Source organism: Ranitomeya variabilis, chromosome 1 (genome assembly GCF_051348905.1).
Source record: "Ranitomeya variabilis isolate aRanVar5 chromosome 1, aRanVar5.hap1, whole genome shotgun sequence".
NCBI lineage: Eukaryota > Metazoa > Chordata > Amphibia > Anura > Dendrobatidae > Ranitomeya > Ranitomeya variabilis.
This window is the reverse complement of record NC_135232.1, coordinates 481,254,968-481,268,017: the sequence shown is the minus strand read 5'-3', so window position 1 is coordinate 481,268,017 and position 13,050 is coordinate 481,254,968. Positions and strand designations below refer to the sequence as shown.

Genomic DNA, 13,050 nt, shown 5'->3' with positions numbered 1-13,050 from the left:
TTGACAATCTTTTTAAAATTGAAAGACAGCATCCAAACTTGCGTGAAGTAAATAAATCTTCATTTATTCTGCCAAATACAGTTATGTGAAAAAGTGTTTTCCCCCTTCCTGATTTCCTATTCTTTTGCATGCTTGTCACACAAATATTTCAGATCACCAAACAAATTTAAATAATAGACAAACATGACACAAGTAAACATAAAATGCAGTTTTTAAATGTAGGTCTTTATAATTAAGGGGAAAAAAATCCAAACCTACGGGGTTCTGTGCGAAAAAGTGATTGCCCCCTCCCCCTTAAAACATAAATTAACTGGTTTATCACATCCTTGGGAAGCTGAATTCAAATTCCCTAGCCACATACAGGCCTTATTACTGCCACATCTGGTGATCTGAAACATTTAAGTGTGACAAACATGGAAAAGAATAGGAAGTCAAGAAGGGTGCAAACTATTTTTCACACAACTGTACATTGTATTTAGCAGGATAAAAAAGATTTGTTTACTTCACCCAAGTTTAAATACTGTCCTTCTATTGTATTTATGGCTATTTTATCCAAGTGTGCTCCTTGGAGTTTCAGATGGTGCATCTGTTTGTGGGTATGATGACCTGGTTTTCTGGATATCCTTTATGAGTGCTGCAGGTACATTTCTACATTGAATCTTTTTAAAATTGACACAAATGTACTCTTCATCCAATCCAATTGATAATCTTTTTAAAATTGTCAAAAAAAAGTATTCAGAGTCCACCCTCTACATGTCTTGTTGGCTGTATTGCAATGCTTGTTTGTAACTTTAGTTAGGTCTCGCAGTGACTGGATAGCCTTTGCCAATTTTGGAGTCAGAATTGTACCAGAATTGAATCAGAGTCCCTCCTCTATGTGCCTATGGGTCTGAGGCCCTCTCCTGCATCTCTTGAAGGGTGTATTGGAGAGGCTCTTTATAAGTTTTGTAAGCCCTTGCACATAGTGCATTGGCTTTATGAGTAGGACCTAACAATTTTAACAGAATATGTATGGGGTCCTCTTCTATGTCTAATACAGGGTGTATCATAGTTCCACCTCCTTCTAATTTTTGCAAGTTCTCGCATTGTCTGCATGGGTTGGGTGGCACATCTCAGTCCCTCCATCATAAATTAAACAGGATGTGTCTCTCTTTGTCACACACACCACATGACCAGATAAGGTAGTAAAATGTTAAAATTACATTTACCAAGAAATGGGTTTTTCACCATTTGAAGCAATGAGAAAGTGCGAAAATGCTATAGAACCACAGCAAGAGCGCTGGCTACTGGCCCTCCAAATTATATGGGTGTATGAGTTCTCCTTGGAGCACGGGTCAAGAAGGATGAACAACCAGGAATCAGTGTTGTACAAACTGCATATAACGCAAGGGTCATGGGAAACACAGTGGTACGTAAAGTTAACCATGTCTGCCAGTGTCCCAACAGTCAAGGCTTTCCTGTCCCCACAATGAGGAAAACTCTCCATCTCCCCCTCCTTCACCTCCCAATATTTCAGTGTTGCTGGCACAACACTTTTAAACATTTTTCAAAAAGCCTGTGAAGCAGATATGAAATAATAATTGCAACACTGGGAACCGCTGATTTGCCAGGAAATGATTCCTGCACTCATTGCAAACTTTTTATATTTTTGTTTAAAAAAAGGCCCTCCTAAAATACCGAGGGCCGCCTGAGGGCCCTCCCAAAGTAATGGTAGAGGGCAGCATAAGGGCTCTCCCAAATGCATGGTAGAGAGCCGCCTGGTTGTCCTCCCAAATTTATGGGCCCGCCGATGTTCAGTGTGGGCGCCATTGCGTAATTTTAAGGTGCCAACCTCCTTGGTCAGGTAGGGACAAATCAGGGTCAAGTTTAGGCTACCCCCAGCCTGTTTTGGGTCCTTTGGATATATCTCCCCTGTTTTATCCATCTTTGTGTGAATAAGGATGCAGTTATAAAGAAATGTAGCCTACCTGTCCTCAAACACTTGTCCACATGTCTGTCTTTAGGTGGACATAAGCAGTAACTGAGTTGGTCAGGACACGTGTGTTATTATAAGACACGTGCTAGACAGAAAACCACAAAAATTGTGTTGGATGAAAACAGAGTACCAAGAGACAGACGCCGCCATGAGTTTGCGGAAGCCCAAAGTGTCCACAAGCCTAAACGGCAAGACTTCAATGGCAAGCAGTCTGTAAATATGCCCGTTTTGTGTTTGGGCTTGTGGCTGGCTGGTATTTTCTGTGCGTTTCAAGGCCTAGAGTAGGACAAGCTGTCTGGAAATGTAGCTGTTTAGGGTTTGAGCCTGTGGGTGGGTGGCTGCGTATTTCTGCTTGCGTTCCAAGGCCTGTGGTAGGAACTACTGAACACTGCTCTGGAATAAGGTAGTAGACGTGGTTGCTGCTGGAGCTGGTATTCAACTACTGCCCACTGCTGCTCACAATGCCTTGCCAAGTACATATTCAATGTTGAGTTCCAGCACGTGGGCAGGTCAGGTCTGTCATCTGTCAATGGAAATCTTGGGGGCATCCACGTTACTGGTAGCACAAAAGCTCTGGAAAAGTGACAAGGCTCTTCACCCCGTCAAAAGAAATTCAGCAAATTCTGTACTCCCAAATCCAAATGCCCCCCTCCCTTCTGAGCCACATAGTGTGCCTAAACCACATTTAACATCCACATGTTTGCCATTTTTGTAACGATGAGAGCCCACCTAACTTATGGGTGTGTGTCTCCAGAAGCATAGGCTGGTCACAACATACTGGTCAGGCACTAGGGGGCTCTGTATATGGAGTCCACAAACTATTCTAGGAAAATCTGCGCTCCAGGATGCAAACAACGTACAGCCATATATAGGGTATTCCTACATTCAGCAGAAATTGTGGGACACATTTTGATGCCATTTTTACCCTTTTTCCCAGCGTGAAAATATAAAATCTGTGGCTAAAACAACTTTTTAAATGGTAAAAATGTAATTTTTTTTCTTTACTGCCTGTGGTGTCAATATGATCACTGCACCCCTAGATGAATAATTGATAGGTTTAGTTTGTAAAATGGTGTCTCTTATGGGGGGTTCTGCTGTTCAGACACCTCAGGGGCTCTGCCAATGTGACATGGCACCCTCAAAACAGTCCAGCAAAATCTGAACTCCAATATGGAGCTTCTTTCCTTATGAGCTTTGCACTGTGTCTAAAACGTAGTTTTCAACCACACTTAGGGTATTGGCATACTCAGAAGAAGTTGAAGAACACAGTTTGAGGAACATTTTCTCCTGTTACCCTTGTGAAAATAAAAAAAAATTGAGGCTAAAAGAAAATTATTGTAGGAATGATGTGCTTTTTTTCATGGCTCAACGTTATAAACTTCTGTAAAGCACCTGGGGGCTTCACGATGCTCACCAGACATCTAGATAAGTTCCTTGAGAGGTCTAGTTTCCAAAATGGTGTCACTTGTGAGGTGTCTCCACTGTTTAGTAACTTCAGGGGCACTCTAAAAGGCATCATGGCATCCGCTAATTATTGCAGCAAATTTTCATTCAAAAAGTCAAATGGCGCTTATTCCCTTCCAAGCCCTGCTTTGTGCCCAAACAGTAGTTTTCCCCTCCAGGAAATGGGGTATGGGCGTACTCAAGAGAAATTGCACAACAAATTGTATGGTGAAATATGTCCTGTTACCCTTGTGAAAAATCAAAATATAGGGCTAAGAAAGATTTTTTTTATTTTTACAGCTCAATGTTATTAACTTCTGTGAAGCACCTGGAGTTTCAAGGTGCGCACCACACATCTAGATACATTTGATGAGGGGTCTAGTTTCCAGAATGGAGTCACTTGTGGGAGATTTGCACTGTTTAGACACATTAGGGACATCCGCTATTTATTCCAGCAAATTTTGCATTCAAAAAGTCAAATGGTACTCCTTCCTTGCCAAGCCCTGCCGTTCGCCCAAGCAGTGGTTTTGCCCCACGTATGAGGTATCAGCATGCTCAGAAGAAATTGCACAACAAATTTTGGCTCCATCTTTTCCTGGTACCCTTGTGAAAATTAAAAATTGGGGTCTCAAGTAAAATTTTTGTGAAAAAAAGTCAAATGTTCATTTTTTCCTTGCACAGTCTAAAAATTCCTGTGAAGCACCTATAGGGTTAATAAATGTGTTGAATGTGGTTTTGAGCACATTGAGGGGTACAGTTTTTAGAGTGGTGTCACTTTTGCGTATTTTCTATCATATAGACTCCTCAAAGTCACTTCAAATGTCATATGGTCCCTAAAAAAAAGGTTTTGTAAATTTTTTTGAAGGAATGAGAAATCTCTGATCAACTTTTAACCCTTCTAACTTCCTAACAAAAAAATTATGTTTCAAAAATTGTGCTGATGTAAAGTAAACATGTGGGAAATGTTGTTTATCAACTGTTTTGTGTCACATAACTCTCTGGTTTAAGAGCAAAACAATTAAACCCTTTACCACCCGAGACATATCCATATGTCCTTGGGATTTGGTACTTATTAACCTAGGACTTATGGATACGTCCAACTGATTTTGTACTTACAGAGGCTGTGCGCGTGATCGCTGTCGGGTGCCAGTTGATTCTGACAGCTGACACCCAGCACTCAGTGCCAAAAGTGGTCCCGTACTGCACCCATCATTTTAACCCCCTAAATGCTGCAATCAAACTCGATCACAGCATTTCAGAAGCAGGCAAAGGAAAGACAGCCCCTCTGCCCTCGGATCGGAGACCCCGCAGCATCATTTTGGGGTCCTGATCGTTGCCATGGTGACCTGATGTCATCATGACGACATCCGGGTCACCAGAGCTAGCAAAGTTGCTTGATCATGCTCAGAGCACGATGAAGCAACTTTGACTGTCAGTGCAGCACTGACAGTATGAATAGCATAGGGATGCTCCTGCATCTCTATGCTATACAAGCGGTCAGCCTGCAAATAATGAAAGTCCCATAGTAGGACAAAGTAAAAAAGTTGAAAAAAAGTTTTGAAAAAAAAAAAACTGTAAAAAAATTTTTTTTAAATTAATGATGGAAAAAAAAATCAAAATATATTGTACCCATGAATACCGTAATTATTTTTATAAAAAAAAAAACATTAAAAGTACACATGCTTGGTATTGCCAAATTCGGAATGACCCGTCCTATAAAACTGCCCCACTAGTTAACACCTTTAATGAACACCATAAAAAAGGTAAAAAACAGTGTTTTATCATCATACTGCTGAACAAAAAGTGGAATAAAAAAGACAAATATAAATAAACATGGTACCATTGAAAATGTCATCTTGTCCCGCAAAAAACAAGCCATCATACAGCTCCATCTGCGGAAAAATAAAAAAAAAAGTTATAGCTCTCAGAATAAAGCAAGGCAAAAATAATTATTTTTTCTATAAAATAGTTTTTACTGTGTAAAAGCACCAAAAAAAAAAAAAAAAAAAAAAATAATATATATATATATATATATATATATATATATATATATATATATATATATATATATATAAATGGGGTATCACTGTAATTATACTAACCTGAAAAACAAAACTGCCTTATCAATTTTAGCACCCGCAGAACGAAAGAAAAAAAAATCTAAACAATTGCTGGTTTTTGTTCATTCTGCCTCCAAAAATTCGGAATACAAAGAGATAAAAAAAAGTCATGTGTCTGAAAATGGTACCAATGAAAACATCAACTCATCGTTCAAAAAACAAGCACTCACATGACTCTGTGGGCCGAAATATGGAAAAATTATAGACCTCAAAGTATTGTGATGCAAAAATTAGTTTTTGCAATAAAAAATGTTTAGTGTGTGACAGCAGTCAAACATAAAAAAGATATAAATCTGGTATCACTGTAATCACGCTGACCCAAAAAACAAAGTCGCCATATAACATACCACATGAGGAATGGCATAAAAAAAATCAATTCTTCACCTGCTGTTGATTTGTTCATTTTGCTTCCCAAAGATCACAGAAAGGCACAGATTTATATTGCGCTCTACGCTGAGCGCTTACATTGGGGTTTCCATGTAAATCTCTGAAATACATAATTCAGACAGAACCCCTGGTAGAAGATTCCATATATTGAGGCAGATGGAGGAACTGTGATCCTGGGGGTGTCCGTCTTTTTAGGAATTCATAAAAGTGGCATTGGCCACAGTTTTATGCACTTCTGAAAAGGACAGAGTCCAGAGTAACTCTGCTGCCTCATCATAGTGAATGGATCCTTCGGGGATTTCATCTGAGTCGCATCACTCAGAGATTTAGATGGAAACCCCAAAGTAAGTACTCAGCGTTGATCGCCGGATAAATATAATCCCAAATGTTATGTAAAATGTTCCTAACAAAAGCTTCAAGTCAATCCACAAAAAAAGCAAGTCCCCACTCAGGACCGTCATCTGTTAACAGAAATATAGGGTGTTTCCATGATACTGGTAGCACAAAGGCTCTGAAAAGGCAAAATGGCTCCTCGTCCCTCAAAAGAAATTCAGCAAATTCTGCACTCCCAAATCCAAATGCCCCACAGTGTACCTAAACCATATATAGCGTCTACATGTTAGGCATTTCTGAAGCGATGAGAGCCCACCTAACCACAGAGCCACATCAAAGTTGAATGAGCAGGAAGCAAAGAACCAGTAAAGGCCGAACAGTGCCCCCTGAGTCGGATAACGCCTACACTGAAATTAATTTCTTAACTTCACATGGTCCCATAAGTCACTAACTCCTTTTTGATATTTTACATAGTGGGGGATGGGGTACATGGAAACCCCTATGGATGTGTGGGAGTGGACTCTCTGATAGAACTGTTGGGATCCTAGGCTTGGGACGAATTGGTAAGTAATATGGTAATGGAAACAAAATAATGTATTAACATGGTAACAAACTGTATTATTATAGTAAAGACTTATGTGATTTTTGACTAGTCCACATTTCTGGAGAAAGATGCTCATTATTGATAATTCTGCATCTGATGTGTTGAAAGTTTAGTGCTTTAGCATGATGGACTAATACAAATATTCAATTTTTCTCTGAACGAATTTGACTTATTATAGCAGTAATTTCCAACATTATTAGGCCACATTCACATGTACTTTAAATGCTGCATTTGTTTTCAATTTTGCTTTTTAACCACACATATTCTGCAGATGTCGGTACCATAATGCACCATAATAATAATCTCTGATTATTGAGTTTCCTATGTTTATTTTAATGAGTTTCCCCTTTATTTGCTGCGTTGTTGGTGCAGATTTCAGGCAACATTATAATGTGTTTTTAGCAGTAGAGAAAATCTTTGATTCTGCACTTAAAATGCAAGTGTGTTACTTGACAGTGTGCATGAATTTTCCTGAAATCGCATCCGCATTGCTTAGCCCATTAAATGCAGCAGATTTTCTGCACAAAAAACGCAGCAAAAAAAATGCCGTATTCTCATTACATGGTAACCTGACCTTACTTTAAGAAAACCCAGTGACATTGTTTCCATTCCTGAGAAAACACTACACACATTCCCACAGGTAAGAGATAATTCAATGGGCCTGATTCATCAAAGCTTTTATGCCAGAATTCTGGCATAAAAATATTTGAAAAGTTGAATAATTAAGCAACTTTTGGCGTTCTCACCTCATTTTCGCCAAGCTCCAGAAAAGTGGGAGGAGTATGGGTGGGACAAGGGTGTGGCGAAACAGCTCGTCTAATTCATAATGAGCTGAGACGTTCCCTACACCACAAATCTCACAGCAGTGCCTGACCGGAGTAACATTCCTGGTGTGGCGCATGGAAGAACACTTGTCAGACGATCCAGATTCATGGATGGTGTCCACCTTTTCATGAATCAGAAGCGTCTGACTCCAGCACACCCACTCATCACCCATTTTTGGACAACCCCTTTTGAATGCCCTCAGTGTTCTAAATAAAGTGAAAAAAAGCATACTAACCTCCTGGTCCGGCGCGGCTTCTCTGCTCTGTATTCCCTGGTGATGTCTTGGTTTGTTTTCACGTGAGCACTGTAGCCCATCGCCATCCCTTGATTGGCTGCAGCCTTCACAGTTCTGACAGAGCAGATGTCAATCATGTAAAGTATGAAGGATGCGGCCAATTAGGGGCCGCTGATGGGCTGCAGCGCTCACATAACAAACACAATGTCATGAGATCACATGGGGACACAGTGTTCAGAGCAGAAAAGCGGCACCAATCCCAGGGGTAAGTATAATTTTTGGGGGGGTCTATTTAGCATACTGGGGACATTCAAAAGTAATGAGCAACTCAATTAACCAGTAACATTGTTTTTCTTTATTTTGTATTCCTTGCAGGGGAAGCCATTGTGCATCGTTTGAAGCCTTTTGGGGTCAGTAAATTCCTATACTATGATATCGCACCCAGACATGAATTGGCACAAAAGATCTCAGCTGAATATGGTGAGAATGGCTTCTAGAGTGCTAATACTTGGACCTCCAGTTTCTGAAGTATTTCTGAGAACAGTGTTTTTCCTATTCTAAGTTAACTACATGTATATTCTGGGTTAATAAAATGTAGGAATAATCTCACTGGCAGGTCGCTTTGGATGGTTGTCATGGGGTCTTCAGATTAAACAGATACTTGCCCTTGCAGCTCAGCAAAACTACTTAATATTTATATATCCTCCATATCTTCTTTTAATAAAAAGTTAGGTCTTTTAAAAAATAAGATCTTTATTTAGTATGCTTACAAATACAAAAATACAATGTTATGAAGAACATCAGATGCTACAGATATAGAGACTAACATTAAAAAATAATATTATTAATACATTTTTCATTACAAACATGAGTGTCTTTTTTAGAGTGGATATACAAAGATATATTACTAAAAAAACGAGGGAAACAAATAATAAATAATAGTAAAAGAAATCTAGTTCTAAAGGAGTGGTCGGGGACTTCATTCATGACTTAGGGTTTATGCTGATTTCTGCGAAACTCCACGGACCCCAATGCACGGAGGCATGCATGAGGTCGCTGAGTTCAGTTTGGGAGAGCCGCATGCAGTCCATGCATTGTGGTCCATGCTTAGGATAGGTCATCAATATGAGATTGGTCGATGTCGAGTAGATGGGAAGTAAACCTCAGTACATGGCAGTGGTCATTAAACAATGTATGGAGCTGCAGTGTTTCACTTTGTACATTGCCTACATACAGCAACTGCCAGAGCAGAGATTGGTAGGGGTGTCAGGTGCTGGTGTAAGGAGATGGACATATTGCCCACTTTTCCACTTGAAGAACAAGTATATTGTGTAATGTGAATTGTGCAGTGCGGTAATGTGTGTAGTTTGACAGTAGGGACTGTGAGAATTAATATTTGGAAATAGCTCAGAATGGGAGGGACTAAAGTGTCATCAATTTCCCAGATTAGAAATATTGTAATAGCACAGTTTTTTTAAAAAACTTCAGTTACAGTATGGTCTATTCGACTCCCTTTCTTTGGCAGCCACATAGCAGTATCAATATTATTATTTATTTTTATGGCGCCATTTATGTGAAAAGGGGTATACATAATAAAAACAAGTACAATAATCTTAAACAATACATGTCACCGACTGGTACAGGAGGAGAGAGAACCCTGCCCGTGAGGGATCACAGTCTACAAAGAATGGGTGACGATACAATAGGTGAGCTTAGAATTGCTTGTGCAGCGGTATGGTGGAGCGATGGTTAGTGTAGGTTGTAGGCTTGTCGAAAGAGGTATTTTTTCAGATTCCTTTTGAAGGTTTCCATGGTAGACGAGAGTATGATATGTTCCAGAGTAGAGGAGATCTACGGGAGAAATCTAGTATGCGATTGTGGGAAGAGGAGATAAAAGGGGAGTAGAGAAGGAGATCTTGTGATGATCGGAGGTTGCGTGTAGGTAAGTACTAGGAGACGAGGTCACAGATGTATGGAGGAGACAGGTTTTGGATCACTTTGTAGGCCTAACTTAGGGCTTTGAATGGGAGTCTCGTGGCAATGAAGAGCCAGGGCAGGGATTAACAGAGGGGAGAAGTCAAGGAATAGCTAGGTGACAAGTGAATTAGTAAGGCAGCAGAGTTTAGGATAGATTGGATGGGTGTGATAGTGTTAGAAGGAAGGCCACAGAATAGGAAGTTGCAGTAGTCGAGTCTTGTTTGCCAAAGGAATCAAATACTTATTTCTCACTGCAAAATGCAAATACATTTATATAATTTACATAATGTGGTTTTCTGGATTCTATTTTTGATATTCTATCTTGCAATGTTAAAATTAATCTACCATTAAAGGGAACCTGTCACTAGGTTTGGCCGATATAAGATACGGCCACTGCCTTTCGGGGCTTACCTAAGGCATTCTATAATGCTGTACATAAGTCCCCGATCCAACCTGCAAGAGAAGAAAAATAACTTTTATTATACTCACCTGCAGGGCGGTACGGGTCCAGCGCCTCCCATCTTCTTATATGATCGCCGCCCTTTTGCTTGCGTCATGGCTCCCCTGCACCACGCTCCGGCACAGGCGTACTTTGTCTGCCCTGTTGACATAGCAAAGTACTGCAGTGCGCAGGCTCCAGGCAACGTCAGAGAGACCCAGCGCCTGCGCACTGCGGTACTTTGCTCTGCCCTCAACAGGGCAGATAAGTATGCCTGTGCCGGACCGTGGTGCCGGGGAGCGATGAAGAAGCAGGAGGGTGGCATCGCAGTATTATACTCACCTGCAGGGTGGCCCGGACCTCCCATCTCCCTGCGATGCCGCCCTCCTGCTTGCTTCACAGGCTCCCTGGCATTGCCCTGTTGAGGGCAGAGCAAAATACTGCAGTGCGTCGGCGCTCAGTCTCTCTGACCTTTCCCAGTGCCTGCGCACTGCAGTACTTTGCTTTGCCCTCAACAGGGCAGCTAAGTATGCATGTTCATGAGCGCAATGCCAGGGAGCCATGAAGCAAGCAGGAGGGCGGCGATCAAAATAAGATGAGAGGCGCCGGACCCGGACCTGCGACACCCATCACTCTAAGGTTCCCTAGAAGTGATATGAAAGTCTGATATTTAACTCCTTGCCAATTAATGATGCACACGTACAGTGCATGTTGGGTGCAGGAGTATGAAGAGGACAGATGTCCATTTATACAGTTTAAGCAATTAGAGAGTTGGCATCTGCCCGTAACAGCATTGATTTAAGCGAAACTCTGATCACTACTGTTAACCCCTGAAATGTCACTGTCAGTCTTTGATAATGACATTTAAGTTGCACAGTCCAAAGGGGAACAGCAACTTCTCTACATACTGTAATACTGTTGTGTTCAAAGTGCTGCCCATTGTGTTGGATTGTCAATGTAACCCTCTTTCTCCCACTCTTAACACACTGATAGCAACACTGCAGAAGAAATGCTAGCACAGGCTTCCAGTATCCATTGTTTCAGATGCTGCACATCTCGTATCTTCACAGCATAGAAAATTGCCTCCAGATGAACCCAAAGGTAAAAGTCTAAGGGGGTCAGATCAGGAGTCCTTGGTGGCCATTCAACTGGCCCACGATGACCAATCTACTTTCCAGGAAAGTGTTCATGTAGAAATGCTCAGACCTGACATCCAAGATGGTGCAGCACCACATTATGGGTGTCAGGTCCGAGCATTCCTACATGAACAGTTTCCTGGAAAGTGGATTGGTCATCGTGGGCCAGTTGAGTGGCCACCAAGGTTTCCTGATCTGACCCCCTTAGACTTTTATCTTTGGGGTCATCTGAAGGCAATTGTCTATGCTGTGAAGATACGAGATGTGCAGCATCTGTAACAGATACTGGAAGCCTGTGCTAGCATTTCTTCTGCGGTGTTGCTATCAGTGTGTCAAGAGTGAGAGAAGAGGGTTGCATTGACAAAGTTATACCTAATTTCCTGCTTCTTTATTCCCATTGTACCAGTCTAATTCTAGGAGACTCAGACTGTCAGCTATTTTTGCTGCTAAAATTTGTTGTGAGAGGAGGGAAAGGGTGAATGCACCCTCACTAAGGACTTCAGAGATTTTAATATTTTCTGTGACAGGTCTCAAAAAATATATTACTATTTTTTTTTCCAATTTCCACCACCAAGATTAAAAAAAAACTATATTTTTGGTGTTGCCTCAACTATACTGTTCTGGAGAATAATGTTGACCAGTTATATTAACCTCACAGCGGATGCCATAAAAAAACAAAACACAAAAAGCAATGGGGAAATTGCACTTTTTTCCTATGATTTTATTGCACTTGGAATTTTTGTTCCTGTATGATAAAATAAATGGTGTCATTATCCCCTTCACGACCTTGGGATTTTCTATTTTTGCGTTTTCTTCTTTCCAGAGCCATAACTTCTTTTATTTTTCTGTCAATATGGCCGTGTCAGGGCTCGTTTTTTGCAGTTGAACGAGTTGAACTTCTGAACCATACCATTGATTTTACCATATAGTGTACTGTAAAGCAGGAAAAAAATCCAAGTGTGGTGAATTTTCCATGTCCACTAAATGCCAAAACTGATCAGCCATGATGGTTTTCCAGGTCATTATGAGTTCGTAAATACAAAACATGTCTAGGTTCTTTTTTATTTAAGTGGTGGATAAAATCCAAACTTTGTAAAAAAAAAAGCGCTATTTTTCAAGACCTGTAGCATCTCCATTTTTCGGGATCTGGGGATGGGAGGAAGCTTATTTTTTGGGTGCCTAGCTGATGTTATTGATACCATTTTGGGGTAGATATGATGTTTTGATCGCCTGTCATTGCATTTTTATTGCAATGTTGCAGCGACCGAAAAACGTAATTCTGGAGTTTTTATTTTTTTCTCGTTACCGAGTTGACCGATTGGATTCATTCTTTTTATATCTTTTTTGTATTGTTTATGAACGCAGCGATACAAAATATTTGTAATTGTTTTATTATCAATGGGCCAAAGGGGGGTGATTTCAACCTTTATATTTTTCCATAGTTACATAGGTTGAAAAAAGACCTAGGTCCATCAAGTTAAACCTTTCTCCACCAATTGTTCATTTTGTCACTAACTGACCATTAATCCACATTGTTATGTGTATTGAGGAAATCATCCAGCCCTTTTTTAAAAGC

The 13,050-nt window shown here is 40.5% G+C and overlaps 1 protein-coding gene across 1 annotated transcript in view; it reads left to right on the top strand.

The window, feature by feature from the left end:
• Window positions 1-13,050, top strand: part of LOC143765167 (glyoxylate reductase/hydroxypyruvate reductase-like) — a 94,305-nt gene that overhangs the window by 35,524 nt on the left and 45,731 nt on the right. Inside the window, exons 5-6 of the mRNA XM_077251562.1 lie at window positions 6,733-6,821; window positions 8,298-8,402. Of these exons, the coding sequence (XP_077107677.1) occupies window positions 6,733-6,821; window positions 8,298-8,402 (194 nt within the window). The remainder of the gene's footprint in view (window positions 1-6,732; window positions 6,822-8,297; window positions 8,403-13,050) is intronic.